The sequence below is a fragment of the Meleagris gallopavo genome, chromosome 2, assembly GCF_905368555.1.
Source record: "Meleagris gallopavo chromosome 2, MGAL_WU_HG_1.1, whole genome shotgun sequence".
Classification (NCBI taxonomy): Eukaryota; Metazoa; Chordata; class Aves; order Galliformes; family Phasianidae; genus Meleagris; species Meleagris gallopavo.
In genome coordinates, this window is record NC_139405.1 from 86,677,285 (window position 1) to 86,699,451 (window position 22,167).

General features: G+C 35.3%; 1 protein-coding gene across 2 annotated transcripts in view; it reads left to right on the plus strand.

Moving 5' to 3' along the window:
• Window positions 1-22,167, plus strand: part of HMGCLL1 (3-hydroxy-3-methylglutaryl-CoA lyase like 1) — a 75,466-nt gene that overhangs the window by 18,724 nt on the left and 34,575 nt on the right. For both annotated transcript variants that reach the window (XM_085217888.1, XM_085217887.1), the window contains exons 2-6: window positions 1,984-2,061; window positions 2,989-3,096; window positions 6,991-7,086; window positions 8,693-8,841; window positions 19,122-19,185. In XM_085217888.1, the coding sequence (XP_085074014.1) occupies window positions 1,984-2,061; window positions 2,989-3,096; window positions 6,991-7,086; window positions 8,693-8,841; window positions 19,122-19,185 (495 nt within the window). The remainder of the gene's footprint in view (window positions 1-1,983; window positions 2,062-2,988; window positions 3,097-6,990; window positions 7,087-8,692; window positions 8,842-19,121; window positions 19,186-22,167) is intronic.

The following is a 22,167-nucleotide window of genomic DNA, read 5'->3' on the forward strand; positions in this document are numbered from 1 at the left end:
CACACAGTACAGTGAGCATTCATGAGCTGTTCTGTAAGGACAGGTACAACTCTTCCATTCAAACGGAAGTTTTACCACAGTAGAAACTGAGCAGGATTTACAGGATTTGGCCTAGGAGTTGAACATGTTTGCCACCAAAGTTTTATGGATATTTTTCATGCTCTAAATTAAGTTTTACATTATCTATTTTAGTTTCTTTTTTTTTTTCTTTCTTTCTCCCCCCTTTTTCTTTTTCTTTTTTTTTTTTTTTTTCTCCCAGTCACAGCTTCTATTCACAGCAACACTGTGGCATTTGTCTTGTAACAAGAAGGATCTATAATCATGAAATAACCCAGATTTATGTTTGAAGCTGTGCCATATTTGTGAAAATAACTCGAGGGGGGAAAAAAAAAAAGGAGGAACAATATGCAGCAGATGTGAAGGTTTTACCTTCCCATTTAAGTAGGTTTATACTGTCAGCGAGTGTGGGCTTAGCACAGCCTGACAAAGTTTTAACTTACCAGATGTTCCACGTGATCAAATAGATACTATACAGCTGTTTCCCATTCTTTTTACTGTGCTCAGATAAATATACAGTAAATGCTCTGAAATATGTTTATTGTATTTTGGCCAGTATGTTGCCTCTTACTGTAGAGAGCTTCCTTTAATCCACAGGCGCTGAGAACATGGGGGAAAACCAAAGGTGCTGTAGAAATGTGGTGCAGATGGCTCATTTTCCATTGCTGTGAGGAGAAATTAGCAGCACTTTGATTCAAACTACACTGATGCTACTAATAAGGAAGGGATGAAATGCACGTTTTGAATGTTGTGAGATCAGTGGTCTCATTCATGTGTGGCACAAACGACTGTTGTGGGCTGTGCTTGGTCTCTGTGCAAGCTCTGACTCCTGCATGCAGGGTTGGTCCCCCGGAGCTGACAGCTTCATGGATGCAGCGGAGTTTAGCTACCAGAGGAGGTCATGGTTGTGAGAGAGCTACAGTCCCGCAGGTAGCTTGCACTAATCCCATCAAGGGCTTTCGCACGAATTGAAGACACCGAATGGGATTCTGGATTCAGTGCAATACAGAAAACAGGGCACCTCCAGAGCTCCTGGTGGGGCTGCCTGTATTCTTCATCCTGTCTGCTCATCCAGGGGCTGGCTGCCTGCCCGAGGTTGGCCATTTGAGTTGATTTTTAAAGACACACAGCATTTGGAGGTCAATCTAAGCAACTACTCTGAAGTGTTTCAGGACTTCAAGGCGCAGGTTACATTAACTGCCGCACCTGTCAACTTGATTCAATAACAGAGCAGCTATATAATAAAAAAGGAAGTTTCATTTCCCCTCACCTGCTTTTCTGCTCTTGTTTCTTGTTCCTCCCCCTTCAACTCCCCATGCTCTCCTTAGCCCTATAACCTTACTGCTGCCTTCTTTCCTTCCTTTGAGCCTCCTGCTTTTTTGGATCTTCTCTTACACCTGGAAAATTCCTCTTGTCTACCAGGGGCCTTCCTTGTTCCCCTTTAAATCCTTCTTTAAAGCCTTCATCTTCCAGCAGAGGAATTACTTTCATCTTTCACTAATAATCTCTTCAACATTTCTTGACTTCTTTGCCCTATTCTTTTCAGATTTATAGCCTAGTCTTGCAAACCTTTACACAGAAGTAACTGTTTGGTTAAATTGAGAACATTCAGGTAAAAGTTTAGAGGATGGTAACACTTGTTTGTTGGAAAGCTTTTAGAAATGGGAATATTTCTCACTTTGTAAAACAAAATGTTCATTTATGGCCTTCTGCACATTCTTAAAATAACCATTTGTGGCCTCAGAGTAGCTGTGGAACATATATGTCAATAACTTCTGCTTTTCATTCCCTAATTGAAGGTGTGGAACATATTCTCACAGATTTTTTAAAAATTCACTGTTGACAGTATGACTTTATACCTGGAGTAATAGGAGAAGTGCAAGCTGTGCCTTTTATCTTAGAGATCTTCATTGTTTTGTGTTTCAGGAATCCCAAGCATCTGGACTGCCTGAGTACATAAAGATTGTAGAAGTTGGGCCCAGAGATGGTTTACAAAATGAAAAGGTAATTTCTTTTTTTTTGTGTACCTTGACACGGATATCAGTTTCTTTTCATTGTGTAAAATACATGTGTCATGCTAATCATATTTCTTCCATTTTATAAAATAGAGTTAGTTATGTATATTAATAACTGTCTTGCATGTTAGAATTAAAGCATATTACTGTTTAGCCAAATGTTAAATTGCATCACCTCTTGCTGTACTTGATTACGTAGCCTTTATTTTATTCCACCACCTTTTCTTCCTCTGGAATTTTTGTCAGCTAATCACGTTCTGTTATGACATAATTAGCAAATGCCACAAAACACTAGCTGTCCTTGTAATATGGAACATGTAGGTATACATATACAGTAGGAACAGTATGATAGATTTTGTCATAATTCCTGATGAAATGAAATTATTGCCTAAAGGAATATAGAGAAGTATAGAAGTAGATTGAAAGGGACTATTTAAAACGCAGTACGTTTGTCAAAACCCAAACAATAATTCCTTTCCATAAATGGGTGGTTAATCTTATTTTTATTGTTACTTATATAAAAGGTTTTGGTAGAGTTAATAGTACTCCAGAGTAGGAGAATAACTGCCTCAGCTGTGGAGCTTTTATTTTTTACCCCAATAATTCTCTGATTGGACTATTCTGTATTACAGTTTCCTGTGTTGCTTCTTTGCCAGGCTGATGTGAGGACAGATCTATAATCAGTTATATGGAAGTGTTTCCTCATTTTATTTTTGTGGTGGAAAAAATGGAGTAGAATCTTGTGTACTATCTGGTGCTTTCCCCGAATGGTAGCTTCCTATCTTAGTAAATTGCATAGTACAAGTATAGTTCATTATTTTATAACTCATGTATTGATTATTGCTAGGAACATGTCACTTACAAAAATGTCTTGCTGAATGAAGTACTTTATGATAATATGTCTTCATGTTCCCAGGTGATTGTCCCAACTGACACCAAAATAGAGTTAATCAACCGGCTTTCTAAAACAGGCCTTCCAGCAATAGAAGTGACCAGTTTCGTTTCATCCAAATGGGTGCCTCAGGTACGTAAAATCATCACGATTTCTATTTTAAATTTACATGTCATTCCATGCAGTGGAGTTTTCCAAGAGTACAGCCTGTATACTTATCCAAGAAAGTGGAACAGGGGTAATACATTGTTTCTGTAAAATCAGATACTGTTGTCAGATGCTATTTATGCAGTTTTCACATTTTATGGTTTTATCTAGATTCACTGAAGTTGAACTAATTGTCAAAATGCAGTCTCAATACATACACGCATATATAAACACTATACACACCTTTATCTATCTTTATGTCTTTGTCCCACAGCATATTCCAATGAAAAATAACAAGCTGAAAGTATTTTTATTGTATTCAGCTGCATCCATTGAAGGGCTTGTTGGAACATGAAGGTTTTATAGCTTCAAATTATAATCTAATGTTAGCCAGAGCCGCATGTTGCGTGCACTGAGGAGGGAGTCACCTGCAGTGAATGCAGACACAATCAGTATCAACAGTGTAACAGAAGTTCTGCAGAAAACTGGTTAAATCCATAACTTAGCAGAGTGAAGGAACTGCAAAAATAGATTACTCCAGAAGGGAAAGGAAACCCTGATCTAAACACAATAACCAGAGGAGCAGAGGCTGTAGCCTTGTTGACAAAGGGGCATTCCAGCAGTGCCCAAGAACAGAGCAAGGTGGGTGAATGTAACCAAGGGTGGCACATACTGAGGCACTTCTATGGTGATTTGGCAGTTCAAGATAGGAAGTCGTATCTATCTGTGAGACATAGTCAGGATCCAGTCAACAGATACATGGCCAAGCATGGGCTTGGTTGCTTCTTGGTTCTCCAGCAGAGAGGAAGAGTAGAACCTCAACTTTTGACAGAAAAGGGAAACAGGCTTAACAGAGCTGTTTGGAGGATCCTCTGCTGAACCGTCTTCCAGCTTTTTCTTGTTTCTAGCTTTCTTCTTCCAGCTTTCTTCTTTCTTCCATAGCTGAAATCTTAGACATCATCATCACTCTCAAACATAAAAAAAAAAATTTTCTAGAGGAAGAAAACGTAATTACAGAACTTGTGCAAACTGGAGAATACTTCAGAAATGTTCCCTAGCACCAAAACAAGGCAACTGACTCTAAAGTTCCCCTGTATACACAGAAGCATTTGAGTATTTGTATGTTTAGTAAGGACCACATGAGTTATTTACAAAGTAATACATGTATATAATTGATGTGAGAAAATATGCTGATTTTTAACGTTTTTATTTGCACATCTTCTGTTATAATGTATAAAAAGTTTGTCCAGTTGAAACTGTTGAGAATGTGTCCTGCCAGTGAACTGCATTCCAGGCTTTCATCTGAGAAAAACATGGTATGGTCATACTTCTTGTTCTTGAGATAGCAGAGCAAACTGTCTGTAGAGCACACCCTTATTTATTTCAGTGTTTCTGGGATCACCAGAGAGGAACCCAAAGAAAGGATAAGAGAAAGATAACAGTGATAATGCAGAATTTCTTTGGTGGCAATGTACTTTCAGTTTGTGTTCGTTAAAGTGCCTATGCTAAGTGTCATCAAACTTTGCTGCTACAGCAACAGAGAATAACACAAAGTTTTTAAACATGTGAAGGAAAAGTCTAAAAAAAAAAAAAAAGAGATGGACTTCTTCATTTCCTGTCTAATTATTTTCTTTTCCTATCAGCCATTAAGAGTATCAAATTTAGTACCGATGTGACAGTTTCAGAAAAAATGAACAATCCCTTTTTATCTTAAATCCACGTCTAAATGCTTTATTTTAATGACTTAAGTTGTGCTTAAAATGTTTCTTTATTTAAAAGATAAGATTGTGTTGCTTTGATAGGAAGTGCAGTCTTGACTTTGTCTTTTCTTTGCTCCGTTTTATTTTCGTGAGTCATGGGAATGAAATTCTTGATTATGTTTAGATTACTCGTTCACTTATTTCTTTTTTCGGTATTTTTCAAGCTCTTTATAGTTTCCCATCCTTTTTTTTTTTTTTTTTTTTTTTGGCACTGAGATTCCATTGCTGAAAAAACACTAAAAGAAAAAGTTCCACGGTAGCAAGATGCCATATAAACAGGATCCCACACCTATAACTTAAATAGCCCAAAATTATAAATGCCTACCATTAGAAAGCTAATTTTTAAATACATTAGGAAAAGAAATGTTTTATTACAATTTAAAATTTTCTAACATGCAACATGTGTTAAGATGGGATTTCACGTACAGGAAAAATAGTAATGGGACAAATGTACTACATAAAGTATTATTTGGACCTGGCAGTTTTATACAGTTTGAAACTGTGTCATTTTGGTTTTCTAATATATTTTAAGTTGGGCTATAACTTTAAAGTGTAGAATTACTTCCAACATTTGCCATTTTAAATAAATCATTTAGTTTTAAACATTCTCCTTTGCCTTCAGAAATTTTATTAAATTGTGGAATGCAAAATTGCTCTTAAATAAGGCAAGACAGAATGTTTTCTGTAACTTCATCAAATATGTTAGCTATAAAGACTGATACAGTTTACATAGAAACAATTACAGAAATTTACTTTGTACTATTTCTTGATTCCTGATGAGAAATAAGTTGTATCAGTCTATAACACATTCTGTATACATACCATGTATCTATTTCTTTGTAGGCACCTGCTGAGCTTATACTGGAGGAGGCATGCATTTTTCTGATATATTTAATTCATCCCTTTTCATAATAGGAAACCGGTCACGTGGGATTCTAGGTTGCTGGTAGTATTGGCATTTAGTAATCTAGAATATACTTAGAATTCTGGTACTGCAAACTCTCAGTATTTCACATCTTACTGTTCCATATAACAAGTAGTGAAAGCTTCATAGTTTGTGTATTTTTTCATACAGCACTCCTAAGATGACTCTGCACAAGTGTGAAAGTAATCAGAAATCCAGTTAAATATTAGAACACGTATTGTTTGTTTGGAAATTTATGTGAAAACTGCTGTAAACAGCATTTAAAACGTACTATGTAGATTGATTATTCTAAAACTCAAAATCTGAAAGATGCAAAGTAGGAATTACTTGTGTTGTTAACTCTATTGTTTTCAAACATGGGCAACATAAAAAAAAATTCTCCCACTTTTTCAAGAAATAAATTATCTAAGTAATTTACAGTTTAAATAAGTCTTTGATTTTTCTTCTTGATTAATACATGGAGCTATATTTAATCTTGAGTGAGAAAAGAGTAAGGATATCTTGCAAAGGTATGATTTCTCTTGTGAGGAGAGGCTAAGGAAAACAAATGCTTCAGTAGGCATTCAGTAAAGTATTGTTCTTTGACTTTTGTTGTAATAAAATCTTTTTTTTTTTTTGAAAAAAATCCCAAGTATATTAAAATGTTGCACTATGCAGAAATTTGGATTATGCTGTATTTTTTAAGAAAAGACTAAGCACTTGTTCTTAGTCTTTTCAAATACGTTGGTTACAGCATTGAGTAGGTTCAATTATTCCTAATATTGTGAAGTCTCATTTATCTCTTATCTGATGTCTCATTTATCAAAGTGCTCCATTTTCAAGTTTTGGATGCTTTTATTCTATTGATTTCACCTATGGAGTCCATCAAGGTAGGTTTAAAGTTGCAGTAACAATCGGAGATTAGCATCGTAAAAAATTTGTCAGTGTATAATGCAATTTTGTTTTTTACAGATACACGTAAAACAAAACACTGTAGAATTTTTAATCCCAGTTCTGTATTCATGTGGAACTGAATTGCAACTCAAGTACTCAAAAGTTAAGAAATACAAGAAAAGACATTTGCAAGCTCAGTTTAATCCATGTGCTGTTATCCTTTTCTGTGACCGGTACACCTGAACTAGACAGTGTTTTTTTGCTTGGATATAGAATATAAAAATTAGCTGCCAATCAATGCAAATTATTTCTGTATTTTAGATGGCAGATCACAAAGAAGTAATGAGAGGCATTGAGCGGCATCCTGGCGTCCAATATCCTGTTCTCACGCCTAATCTTAAAGGTTTTCATTCAGCTGTAAGTGCACTTGTAGAAGACATTCACAATTATCTCCTCCATGTTTTTTTTCCTTCCATATTTTCTCCCACCAGTGGAAATATTGATCAGTCCTTGCGTATTTGTATAAATGATACTTGCATAAAAAGGAGAACTCCTTTTCTTTTTTAGGCTTGTTGGCACTAGAAAAGTTTCTGCAGAATTTTTTCTTATTAGAAAGTAGTGAGTGAATTAAATGAAAATGGTTTAGAGGAATGTGTTAGATTCCTTAAATTTTTCATTTCATTTCAAAAGTTCTTAGCTGTTCCAGTTCATACAAAGTAAATATTCATTATGTTAAGACTCAAAATGGTGTAGTTCAGTCTTCATAAAGCAATGCATATTGATAGTTGTCTTTACATTGTTTGTTTGTTTGTTTTCTGGAAATGTTTCATGCTTCCACGCTGAAAGGACAGGCCATATTTGGAAGGCGCACTGCTTTGCAGATGGACAGTTGTGGTGTAGTCTATCATTCAGTTTCTATACTGCATACATAATCTCTGTTAAGTAGAACTCTATACATAAGTGAGTCAGCTACCACCAGTCAGCCAACTTTGTCAGCAGTGGTAACTTGTGTAAATTAAATTAGATCTCTGCATACCTTGCTTAGTGATATAGTGAAGGGAAAACAGTACAAAAATAGTTGCAGGTGATTCCTCTGTCCTTTCTTGATATTTTTTATCCTTTTATTTGAAAGGGTTTTTGTTTCTGTAATAGTTGCTGAAGTTAAGATATCCTACAGTAACAGAAAATAAAGGGAAAAGTGAGCTAGAGAGAGAAAGCTACTAGTATTTGTACCAGAGAGTGAGAATTAATTAATTAGCCATTCTCTTCAGTTTAAATGTTTTCTCAGTGTTCTGATTTGCCTCCTTAGTTAGTTAGTTGATTTATTGAGTACAAGCTCGGGCTAATCGCCCCTTCAGTGAAGCACATACATTGACATGAGGCATTTTCTAGGCTAGTATTTGCTCTGAGGCTTTTTCTCAGCAGAATCCAAGCACCCTCTTTCTGTATTCTCTACTCAGCTGTGACACCTATACCAGTGGAGCTCTTGATCATTGCAGTCAACTGTATCAAGGAAATCTTACTGGCTACTGTTGCTGCTCTATGTACTTGTGTGTTACAGATCTTGTCCTAAGTTGTGAGAATGACTTCTTGGCATTGGCAAGGAGCTGACTTTGTACAGAAGCTGAATATTTCAGAGATGTTATGCGATCTTTATTTTTGCAAAAAATGAAATGAATTGTTATTTTCATTGAATGTTTATGTATTTTCCTACATTTTAATACTTAAATTTTATCACTTTAAAAATATATGTATTTATATATATATATTTATGTATTTATATTTTTATGTGTGTATGATTGCTAAGAAGAAGAAGGAAATTTGTCATAGGGCAATGAACTCAAAGTTTGATTGACTGATTTGTATGAAATAGATAAAAAAATAAGTAATTAAACTTATACTTCAGAAATAGAGAAAACTTATAATGTACTTTAAAGTTCCAGAAGGTCTTATGGAATTAAGTACTTAATCTCATCTTCTAATGTAGTGTTATGCTTCTGTTCTGTTGAAATGTATTTTTCAGATTGCAGCAGGGGCTACAGAGGTTTCAGTATTTGGTGCAGCATCTGAATCTTTTAGCAAAATGAATATTAATTGTTCTATTGAAGAAAGCATAGAAAAATTTGAAGAAGTTGCTAAATCAGCAAGAAATATGAATATTCCAGTGCGTGGGTAAATATAAAGATTCTTAAATATTATAGAATTTTCAGAATACTGTTAGAAGTTTATTTTTTTTTACAAGTAGAAAAGCATATTGCCATACTTTTATGTAATAAATTAATGAAATAATAGCCTCTACTGTGAATTATTTTCCAAAGTGAATATAATTAGTAATTTTGTTCTGTATCTTGCAAGAACTAGTGGCAACTAGATTTATCTGGAAATTAAAATGTGTATATACATATCCATTTTATTATGCAGTTTTTTTATCATCACAAATGATAGAAAAAAACGTATTTTGTGTTGCTGACACCGTTTCCTGAACCTTAAAAAATATCCTTAATGCTTTTATTTTATAGTAGTATTCATATACTGTAGAATCAAGGTATAAAAATAATGAAACAAATTTATTCCTAAAGAAAAAAATATTTTTGATGAAAGTTGTGGTGAAAACTCGGGGATCTGAAGCATATACAGTATCTACTGCATGAAACTCTGAAATCTTCCAGTATTTCTCTTTTTCTAGACTATTTTCTTTTAAAATTTCAGAATTCCTGAAAGGTACTGGCCCTTTGACAATCTTCTTCATTTCCATTTTCTGTTGCATTACACTGAGCTTCATATCTAAGATTGTATGTGAATGCAAAAAACATTTGTATACATGTTTCAAGATGAAACTCAACACTGGAATTCATTGAGGAGTGCTAGTCATGCAAACTACATCAGGCTCAGGAAATACCTGGAGCTGAAAAGAAGTAGAGTTAGATACCTCAGAGAGTCAGTTCTTGGAAACCTGTCTGGGGATAAATAAATCTGTCTTTCCTTCAGAACAGTGAAGAGAGAATGCTACTGCACACTTTTTGCACAACACAGTGTTTGCCTTGAGAAAAATTTTTATGATATATCTCATACATGCTTATGTCCTTTTTACCTGGCCTGGTCTGGCCCATTTTGGATGGACAATCACTTGGATAGAGAAGTAAGAACCTCATTAAGAAACAATAAAATTGTAACGGAGTTTAAATACTCCAGCTAGTGGCTAATCTCTTGAGTCAAGCTTTGTCTTCCTGAGCAACATCTCTTATAAGAAGTCTGTTGTTTAACCAGTCTCTACAGCCGCTGTTTGCTGTGTTTTTCTGAAACTGAACTCTGAGCTGAGAGCATAAGGAGCGACTTAAGTTTTCCAGGAAGACTAAGCTCAGGGATTAGCGCATGTCAAGCAATGTTTTCTCTTTCGTGTTCCTGTATTTCACTAGCAAACATCAAACATATGGCCCAATAGAGCCAGCCAGCAATCAGGGGAGTCCTCAAAGCTTGTGGATTGCATATATTTTTGGATAGCTATGGATGTCAGCAATTGAACTTTCTGAAGATGTAAACTGCAGGTGATGAAGAAGCCCCCTGTGGTGGACTCTAGACTGATGTTGAAGCTTAGAGTGGTAACTTATATTCTCTGCACTAGTTTGCAAATGCTTAGGAAGCTGGAACCCTGCTGCTTTTTTTTTGCACAGAATATGCATTTAAGGCATTTGTAATATGCCAGCACCAATTATTCTGGCTCTTATACTGACATGTGATGGAAATAGCCGTTCCCATGATAGGATTCTACAACATTCCCACACATTTATTGTTAACTACCTGATCAATTATGTGTGGCCACAAGGCAGAAAAGAATGAGGGAAAAAAAAAACTCGCCCAAAAAACCCCACATAGTATTCCAAAATGAGATAATTTAACTCAGAGAAAATGTAATCAGATTATGTATGTACTTCAGTAGCTTTGGACTTGTGGAGCTTTACAATGCATTTAATGACACAGAACAGAAAGTGGAAAAGACAATCAGGAAGTGAAATTTAAAAATATCTTTAGTAGAAATATTCATTGCAATCAAGGTGACTTTTTCCTGGAGATAAAACAATCAAGAGCTAGTTGTCAGAGCTTGTGATTTATGACCTTGATATACTAATCCCACATTTAGCTGCTATTAAAAGAATTAGTGACAAATGAAATAAATGTTATTTTCCCTAAAACATTTTAATAACCTTTGCAAGATTATCTGAATGCTAGAAGAAGCAGAGCTTTGTGGTTTATAAAAATTACAACAGATAGAATTAGTGTATCGACAGTCTTTGTGATGCAAAGTAACATAAAATAAAGCTGTATAATGTAAGGGCAAAGATTTGCATTCTGTGCATTGAGAATTAAGTTTTTGTTTTTAGTCAATCTGTTAGAGAACAGCTACTTCTGAAGAGCTGTGGCCAAATTCCGCAGCCTTTACACGTGCAAATGTCCAGGACTACACATTTTGGTTTCTAATATAAATGTTGTAGGCAAAATATTTTGTTTGAATTACTTAGGTAGTAAAAATATGCACGAATTGTGTTTCTATTAATTTCAATACAGTGATTGTTTCCTTTCTAAAGAACTATTGTTGTTTAAAGTGTTATTTATTTTCAGGAAATGGATAATTTAGTGTCTTGCCCTAAGTCCTTATTTGTGCAGTTGAAAAATACTTCCAAAATAATTTTAAGGGGTTCAAATTTTATTTCCCATTTTTACTGGCAATTTAGAATTTATGTACTGAGTGTAAATCATTGGCAATCCTTGAATCTTATGAAAAATGCACTCAAATAGTTGAAACTAAATGTTAAGCTTTTGCGTGTCTTACTGTTGCTACAGCTGCACTAACACTGACTCGATCATCATCCAGAAAATTTATGTTGTCAGCTGTCACGTTTAAAATCTGTAATGTAGTACAGAGTTTTCTAAATGTTTACTAAATTAGTTCAAATGTTTATGAAGAATTGAAATCTTGCATATGGTCATAGAAGTTTGACAATTTATTAGCATCATAAAGAGGTTTTAATTTTTAGTTTTTGTACATGCATAAAAACTTTACAGTAACATCTGGGACACATTCTGTGAAGACACTGTGCCAAATCAGTGTTATAAACTGTGTGGTCAGCTAATGATTACTATGCGTATTTTGCATGGGATATGGCACAAAATATAGCTGGTTTTAGGATTGTATCTTTTAATGCATCATTCAGGTACTATTACAAGTATCACGTCTTTTTCAGTGATTAAAAATGAACTCAAATAATCCAGGATTAGTGAAAGATTGTGGCACATGCTAGTTCCAAGTAGTCCATTGGATTGTGTTTTACTTAAATTGAAATTTTAGTGTAAGTGTAGGTATGGTGAATAAGTTAAGTAAATTCTGGTTAAGCCACATTCTTTAAAGTTAATATAGTACATAATTTGAATAGAGAAATTGCAGTTATTGCAGTAGAGAGACTTTAAGTAATTAAGGAGTTTCTTGTCCACACTCTCCACCTCTTTTCACAAATGGCTCTTCAGTTCCTACTTTAGTTCTGTGACAGTGAAGCTATATTACTCCTCTGAAACATTTGGTTCTGTATAGGATTGTGTTTATCCTGAAGAAAATTTAATTAATGGTGAATATAGAGCTGAAATGTTCCTTTGTTTTTTTTTTTTTTTTTTTAATCTATCAAGAAGCACCTTTCCACGGCCTGTAATTAAAAGCTGTATGTATGTTGCAGTCCTGAAAAAACTCCTTGTGAATAGCCCTTTTGGACTATTTGCATGTGCATGTGTAAATCTGAGTGTGTACGCGAATGTTTAGAGTTTCAGTGTTGGAAAAACAGATGGAAATGTTTGCTATAAAATAACTTCTAACTCTGGAAGCGTTTCCTTACAAAGCTGCTGCTTCATAAATTAAAGCACGTGTAATCACACATTAATTCTAAACTGATGTATATAATTCCTTTGTTTATAGTCTATAATTTTTAAGAATGAGCAGCAGTGTCCCGAAGTTCACAATATGGAAACGATTATTGAATTGTATCAATATTTGGCAAACATCCATGTTTGTATGGAATTCAATGCCAGTTGATACACTTGAAATTTAGGAATTTTTTTTTTCTATGGCAGGATAAATATCATGCAAACAGTTACAAAGCAAAATTATTCAAATTGTTCAGACAATACATTCTTTATTATGTTATAATAAAATTATCTTAACATTAAGATTTAAACGTGTATACTTCCTTGTTGATCATAGTAAATAGTTATTATTGTACATCTATGTTAATATAGAAAGTAAGAAGATACAAAATAGTACAAAACCTAACAGAAAGAATCAAGTTTAATTTTCTTCATTCTGCTAGAGATATTTGGATTTATTCTGGGAAAAAAAAAAGGGATGGGGGGGGCAAGAACACATTAGTATTCCTTTGATATATTTTATAGCATGTAATTCCAGAGATGTTTATTTTTATAATGAAACATTTTGAGTATCTGAAACTTCTGATTTTCAAGACAATTTGATCTTAGTAATTCAGTTCAATAATGCCCTTTTTCCATTTTTGACAGTTTACCTTAGATACCTTAATGCAGGACATTTGGCTGGCCTTACAATACTGTACCCAATGAGAAGTACTGCGAGATGAAACTCCGACAATGCAGTTTTGCACAGATCAGTGTGGTTTAAAGCTGTGTATATTTTTACCAATAAAGACAGAAACTTAGAAGTCACATTTTTTGGCTTTTAGGGCTAGACTACGTATGCTTTTTCTGAATTGCGTCAAACCCTCATTGTTAGGCTAGATTGTGTAGTTCTTTGGCATAGTCACAATTATATTAATAGCAGGGTGATTTGTATTATTATCACTGCTTTAGAAAGTTAGTAATACTAGCTTAGCACATTCATGTCGCTATAAGTGAGTCTATGTTTGAGACTGTGGGAACAACAAAATGTAGACAAGCATTTAATAGACTTGGAAGCAGCGCATTTTAATGTGTAAATGGTAAACTAGTCTACGGGGTTGTACGGTATTAAGCCATCTGGTCACAGTCCCCTGGAGAAGTTTGAGAATCCAGAAACTGCTAGGAGTTGGGACTCTGTGCATTTCTTTCTACTGGGCAAAAGTTAAGGAAATAATGAAGGAACTGTTACGATAATTCTGTCATGGTGGATGATTACACAATATTAGAAGAGAGATTTTCCTTAAGAACCATGTTATACCAATTTGTACTCATCTGTTTGGTGCCAGTAAGATAGGAAATATTACTATAGGGCCAGAAGTGTATTTACTTGTTTCTCTTATTTCTCTTCTCTGAATTTAAGCAATCCCCTTTCGTTATAAGTGTTAGTGTAAAAGTAGATATAAAATGTTTATATGAAATTATAACCACACAGTGGTTGGTAGTATGTTATTGATTATTGCTTGAATAATTAGTCATAGATACTATCCCTGAAATGGCCCTTCAGTATAGTAAGGGTATTCTGTCTTTAGAGAGGTTGAGAAATCACTCATAGAATTTAGTGTTGTTTTCTGGGCTTTTTTTTTTTTTTTTTTAAGTACTTTTGTTTCTAGAACAATCTCCTTTCCCCCCTCTCTTCTTTGTATTCCCCTATCCTTACAGTAAAGATTGCGTATTTCTAACAAATGGCTTCCTTTGCAAAGAGACAGAATATATCAACCTTAGTATTATGAATTCACCAAATGATAGGCATATACATTTTAGCACGAACATCCAATAAAAATAAATACATCTGCAGTGAACATGGTAAATTATACGCGAACTTACATTATAATAATAAACAGGAAACAGCAGCATCTGAGTCTGCAACTGGCTTCTCAGGAGGCTCTGTGCTTCCAGCTGTGGTAGCAGCTGTGGATCTGGCTCTCGAACTCTTGCTGAAACAAGCTGACAAAGGGCTGATTACAACATGGAGTTGAGTTTCTGCTTGGATTCATTTTCATTTTAACACTTTGGTTATGAAAAGTTTGTTCATTTACCCTGTTTGTGGTTTCGTATCCTACATTTCACAGTCATCGGGCTGGTGTGGTGATTATCACTGCTCCTAACCACCTTGATCTCGGAGACTTTATACTGTCTATACCACTTGTGGAGCACAGCAATTTAGTTTTGGCTTATTGGAAGAAATTGAAAACTCTCTTCCTCTTCCTTATCCCTCCCCATCCCCAGAGACTGTTCAGCATTTTTGTCCAAAATATTACACAGTAAATTTGTTGGGTTTTGTGTTTTAAATTGTTGTTGTATGCATAGAAGGCAATTTAGGAGAAACTCAAATGAATACTCACCTGCAGTGAAGTCTGAAAAAACAGGCAAGAGACTGGGTAAACTCTGCCTGGGGATGCAAGTAGAGATCTTTTTATCACTTTTTTACTAAAGGAAGTAATTGGTCTCATAAAACCTGAGTGAGAAAAACAGCATCTACCTGTGTGTTCCTGAAGCGGCTTTATAGGTAACTTCACATATTGCAAGTTCTTCTTTCTGCTCCCAATTGCTTGAGTTCTTTTAGTGATAGCATGCTAAAGACATAGTTAAGCTACTAAAATGCCTGGCCTTTGTTCAGCAAAGATTTAAGCACATACTTAGAATTAAACACTTCCATTGCAAACTCTGCTTTGTGAACTCCCAGATATTTGCTTCTGCTCATATAGTGAGGAGTGTCTCTGGTGCATATCTTGAGACCAAGACAGTCTTTTTCATTACAAATTCCTCTTTTCTTTCAGTCTTGCCATCTTTTGTAGAAAACAGCTGTATTCTCTAACTTAAGTGAATCCCCAAATTAAATCCCAATTGTCTCTGTAACTTATTGCTCAAACTTTTCCCTCTTTTTCGCTCTGCTTCTTTTCTTCACACAATGTCTTGCTTTTTCTCATGTGGAAAAATAGATACACTGTGCTCTTCCGTCATTCCCCTTCCATAATCTTTTCTCCTTCTCCTCCACTGTCGAGCAGCAGGAGTTTCTTGTCTAGTTTCCATCTGTACCCCTTCCACTTGCCCCAATGACCCCATGTTCTGTTCTTCCTCTTATTTCATCCCTCCCTTATTCTCTTTCTTAACCTCTCGTTGTCCTCTGGCTCTTTTCCATTGCAATATAAGCAAGCATTTGCCTCTTAAAAATTGCACCTTTGACCCTACTTGGTTCTTCATATCATATCTCATTACCTATCTCTGCTTCATTTCTAAGCTCATTGAAGGCGCTGTTTATAATTACTGTCTGGAGACCCTCTTCTGTGATTCTCTCCTATAACTCCTACACTTTGGCTTCTGTTCCTTGCTTCCAACTGCAACGGCTCTCACCAAACTCCCTGATGACAGGATCTCAGAAACAGTAGTCTATCTCCATTCTTCTTGCCTTGTCAGTAGTGTTTGCTGCAGTGGACCAGGCTCTTCTTTAAAAGTGTGTCCTTTGTTGCTTCCTGTGGCTCTATCTTGTTAATTTTCTTCTTTCTAAGCAGTTCTGTAGCATGTTCTTCAAGGTTGTCTGCAATTTGAAAGGGTATCGGTGGAGGTCTTAGGGCCTTGGCTGGATTTTTTTTTTTAATACCTTATTGATCATTTCAAATACCGCAAAGAAAATGTAGCTTCCAAATGTATCTGTCCATAACAGGTAGGTTTTAATATAAAGTTATCTCCTCTTCCTCCGGCTTATTAATTTGGAATCACACAAATGCAATTACAAAGCATCCCACCCAGAGCTCCTTTAAGTGTGGATGTCTTGGCAAATGCTCAGAGGAGATAAATGATTATCTTCCTTCTTTCACATAGGTGTGTATGTGTTCTCTTTTCATGTGAGAGATTGTACTGCTGCTAGCTGTACCAGCCCTTGCAGGTATCTGTTCCAGTTTTCTCTATGGATGACTCAAATCATGTCTGTTTTCCAATGAGAACATAAAAACTTGTCAAATGAAATTCATGTTTTATATTCTCTTCTAGAAATGCTTATCCTGATATATGTTTCGAGTGCATTTCACTATTTTACAGTCTCAGGCATTTCACTTTCTTTGTCATTGCCACCTATTGAGTCGCATTTCTGTTGATTCTGTCCTTTCTTCATAGAATCCCACTGCTTTTTTGGTAAGGACAGTACAAGAAATTTCATGTTATCACCACATTTTTAATTGCAAGTCATTAAATGAGTGCATTTGACAAAATTCTTCCAAATTCTTAGTGTTTACCCTTGACAGGCTCTACTAAAAACAATTATTTCATTATCCTTAGAACTTTGCTCTCTATGGTAGGAATTCCTTTACCTGGCTAATTTTTTCGTAGTCCCTATTTTCTCCAGTGTAATATTGAATATCGGGTGCCCAGTTAGATTATATTTGCTGTATTTTCCTTGTTTAACATTTCATTCTAGTTACAATGGTGGAAGCATGCAAAGAGTTCATAATCTCAAACAGATTTGTGCATTGTAGTAGGCAGATTCCTTAGGTCACCACATAATTTCATACCCCCACGGGCCCAGCTGCATTATGTGAGCTCAGGCGAGTTTCTGCTTGCTGATGGGAACTACAGAGAGTAGTTCCTTGTTCTGTAGGTACCTTTTGGCCTATTTTTACTTCTGTTTGCCATATGCCATTCCGGATGTCACTTGTGCCACATTATCACTACTAAATGCAGGTCTTGCTGATCATGTTACTGCTAGTAACATGTAAGTTATACATAATTAAAGTGAACGTGTAAATAAGTACTGAATGTTTTGTATTTACTTTGTACTAGTTTTGCTTCACATCACAATGAGTGCCGTGGTTGATACTGCAAAATCATTTCATTAAAAGTCTGTGTTTTCTGGCTGTAGGCACAATGGTATAGTGCTATAACCAGTCCTTTGGTTCTGACTTTTGTCATGTTTGGTGGCTTTTGAAAAACTCTTTGTATGCAGACAAAAAAATTAAGGAAATTTTCTGCAGTTGTTTCTGAGTTACATGTTTCTGAAAAGCAGAGCAGTGCTTAACTGTTAAAAGTAGCTACTGTTTCATATAGATAAGAAAATTTGGAATGTTAAAATTTAAATGGTAACAGCTAAATTGAAGGATATTTATTAAAGTGTATGGCTGAGTTTGAAAAACCTGGTTTTCATAATAACGTAAAGATAATTGAAATCATGCCTACTGGGCATCTGGGTTAAAATTACAAGTAGGATGTAATGGACCCAACCATTTTTGTGGAAATGAACTTTCTTTTCCATTTCTTTGTCAAGGCTAATCAAGGTTTTATTAGGTTCAGGATCTGCTTCATTCTCATGGCTAGTTCTCATGTGCCAACAACATCCCTTGAAATAAAGGATGGAATATGTTCCATGCGTTAAAATGCTGACATTTTTCACAATTTATTTTTGCCTGTTACTCATCCTGATTTCACATTCTATCAGTCAATTTCTCTGTCAACTGCAAAGAAAAAATATGTATTTTACCCTACGGATCTTGAGTACTACAAACTGGCATCTTTTCAATCTAGTTTCATTATACAGTATATAATTTTGTGTTATATTCTTCATTGCTGAGGGAAGGGGAACAACAGGGGATTGATGAAGGCTCTTGTTCTCCTATTAAGCAGTTGAGTAACCTCCCACTGGGGCTGGGGTTTGCCTGCCTTTGAAGCTGTTGTAAATCCCTCTACAGCCACACATACTTTGATTTTGAATGGCTGTTTCTGGTTGGTTTAATCCTATTCCTAATCAATTTAAGATAAACAATTAGAAATATAATTGAAATTTCATGGCTTTTAATTGTTATTAAAAAAAGGAAATTTAAACCCAATTCTATATTGTCACAGCATTAAGACTAAACAATGAAGATTCAGCTGCGGCTTTCAGTTTTTGTGCTTTCGGGAATAGACAGCTGCTGAGAGACACAGTCTGGTTTCTCAATTTCTTCTTGTCCCAAGCAATGAAGCTGTAGTTCTCCTGGGGCACTAGGACAGAGATGCTAGCACAGAGGGCCAAAGCTACCCTATTCACTGCAGTTCCAACTACTGATGAAGTGATGAGGTGGTTTTAAGTTGCTTATGTCCTTCTACTGCTCTCTGTGATCCAGGTGGCAGGCACAAGGAAGGAAGTGTTGGGATGCTTCCTCTAAATAGCTTGTGTGGGCCAGGCAAGGCAAAACTTGAGTAGACTCTTGTAACTTATAAAGGAAATACTGAGAAAAATTGAAGTTTCCTGCAGCAGAGTTAACTTGGCTGCATTGCCAGTGCTTTACAACTTGTAACATATTGAGCATAAATAAAACTATAAAACCTTGTTCTGTAATTTAAAAAGAAATTTGGGAAACCTGCTATTTTCATCTGATGTAATTTTAACTTTTCATTGAGAACTTTACTCTACATTGACTAGCTTAATTGTTCGAAATTATATTTAAGCTTTTTTTTTTTTTTAATGTAGCATGGACGGTTACAAAAATGCATATATAGAATAGAAGCATCTTTGTGTGTTGTTCTTTTCACTGTAGGTATGTTTCTTGTGCATTGGGATGCCCATATGAAGGAGACATCACACCAGCTAAAGTGGCAGAAGTAAGAGTGAAATTATGAGTTTTCTTTTTAATGAAATTAATATACATTTGAAAATGTCTATAGGTCATGTTATCTAATTAATCCTAAAAAAGATCTTTAATGAATAACAGGAGAAACAAACACAAAACATAGCTAATACTAAAAGTGGGTGCACAGCGTCACTATTTTTTTCTACCATCTGTGGTCAAATCTAAGGAAAATTGTGTGTTTTGATTGTTTTCAGTCATGAGAAAATGTATAATGTACTATTTTCTTCAACAAGAAAGGAAGGAAATGCTTAAAGAAATAGATCCAAGCATGTGTGTCAGTGGACCAAGTAGTATGAGATGATCCACTCTATGCGTGAGTATGCTCTTACAGTCAGCCAGCAGAGTCACAGGTAAAACTTTGTGTTTTGGCATGTGCCATACAAATCACATGGTTGACACAAGAACTCATCCCCAACATGATTTCCTACAACTTAACTCACGCTCCTGTGATAAAGTACACCTCTCTCCACCGATTTTTTCTATTTTGGATAAAGGACAATGAAGTCCTTCCTTTTCTTTGCTAGCAGAGCTAGCAGACTGAAAAAACTGGGGAGTAGCACACAAGTGTTATATTTTGCAGGAAGATGAAGAGTGCACCGAGGGTGAGATGAATTTAAGCAGCACAAGGCAGAACACAACTTTCCTCCTGGAGAAAGACTTGTCTTCTCTGTTACACTTAATCACTTATTTTTGATGATTTAGCAAAATCTGCAAACCACTTTTTTTGGTAGCACTAGTATCTAGTCAACATTTGTCTGATTTATTGTGTTCTCCTTGTGTGGCTTTCAGGTCTAATTCTCATGCATCTTCTTCTGGTGTACATTCCAGATGGAACTTGTGATAATTCTGCTCCCACAGCAGCCACATAATACTTGAACTCTTTGAAAAAATAGCTAAATTGGAAGGTACTCAGTATTTCTAAATTAATTGGTTTTAATATGAAGTGAAAATTAGAAGTGACACAGCTTTACTTAGAGCAGTGATGACAGATTCAGCTGTGCTGTTGGTAAATTGTTTACTGCAATATCATGTTCCCCAACAGGCTTCTTTCCATGTGTTGCTTGTTTTCTTAAACGAGGTACTCTCCTTGTGCAGAAAAGCCCCTTTTCAGATTTACAGTGGGAGTGCTATCTTATGTTCCAAACGTGTATATTTACATACACAGCTATTTTATATCCAAATCTTAGTACATGTCTTTTTGTGTACCTCTACACCATTGTGTATGAGTTTAAGAATGAAAGCTTCCTCATTAAAGTTACTAATTCAGGCCTTGATTCAGCAAGCATTCATGTTTTTATAGAAATATCTGATTAGCTGTTAATGGATTTTATGTGAACATCTGCACTCATCCTTTGCTGAACCAAAATGATCAAAATTACTGGCCCTGTTGCTCAACCTGTCATAGATCTGCCTCTTGGGTCATCATCTTTTTTGGGATGGGAGCATCTGATTGTGCATTGTAATCAACAGCTATGATTGAAAGGTTTATGCTATTTTGATACTGTATGAGAGAGAACAGAATTTTTTTTAAACAGAAGCTTTTACTGAAGCAAAAGCAATTAGGAGAGAGAGGCGGATAATCAACCTACATGCATTTCAGGCTTATTAGGTCATAACTATTTTACAATTACCTAGTGACTCCAAGCTTCAGATGCATATAGAATACATCTGGTTCATGCATATAGTTCTTTATTTGAAAGTGAAAAAAAAAACAAAGCATTTTTAATGTATTAAAACAAAACTAGATAACTGTTTTTTATCAGTCTGCTTCTTCTTGGAATAGAGTCTCTGTTTAACTGTTTTCCATATAAATATTTATTTTTAATAGTATTTATTCAAATTGTTATTAACTATGGAGTAATTTCCATTCACTGATCAGACTACAGAAAATGTACTTAATTTTGTTTTAACATTATTTTATATTATTGCAAAGTTTCTCTTGCATCACAAGGACTGCAGAGTGTTTTTATGTTGTTACTCACTTAAAAGCGTTAGTAACTAGACTATGACCTTTTGTATTAAATTTAAGAGTATAGTTCTAGATTTTCTTTGCAGCAGTAGAATTATTCACATGCCTCTGGGGTTGCAGTGTTGGGTCACCAACTTCCACTTTGTGTACAACAGCAGTCCAGTTTAAATGGATCCAGTTTACATGCAATGTGTTGATGATATAAAAATGCTGCAGTTAGAATTCATTTTTGCAATCTGGCGAATGTCCCTCCCTTTCTTAAGTATGTATGGAATATATATTGATAAGACCAAAGGACTCTTTGACTGCAAAGCAGGAGTTTTACTGCATTTGCAATGCTCATAGCACTTACAGGCTTTAAGCAAGACAACTCAAACCATTTGAACTTCTTTTTCAGCTGTTCTTTGAATTAAGTGAACAACGATATTGATCCAGTTCTTCTGGGACTGCTAGTGCAGCACTTTGTCAGCTTCCTCAGACATATTCACAGCAATCCTGCTGATGAAGTCTTGGAATTGTTTTAACAGCTAAGAGCAGTGCAACCAAAGTCGTCTTGGAGAAATGTCATGTTTTTTCATTTCTAAACAGTTGATGTCCAGATTAGGATTCCTCACTATGGAGCGGCCTTTTGGGATCACTGATGCACAGTGGGAAATGCTAAAGGAGACAAACATACTCAGCACTTGTAAATCACTTGAAGCCTTTTCCAAATAGATTTGATTAAGTTAAAATAGGAAGTTCCTACATTCAATTTCTAAAGTAGTATATTCAGTGCAAACATAATTGTTGCTTCCTTGTGTATGTTTCTCGTGCATACTGATCTCAAACTCACACAGTGAACTCAGCAAAGACGTAATTCTGAAACATTTGGGGCACTATTTCTGTAAGAACAGCAACAAGTATGGGATTTTGTTTGTTATTAAGAGGAAAAAAAAAAAGGATTTAAAAATTTGAATGTTAATTGAGTTACAGTTTTGCTTTTAT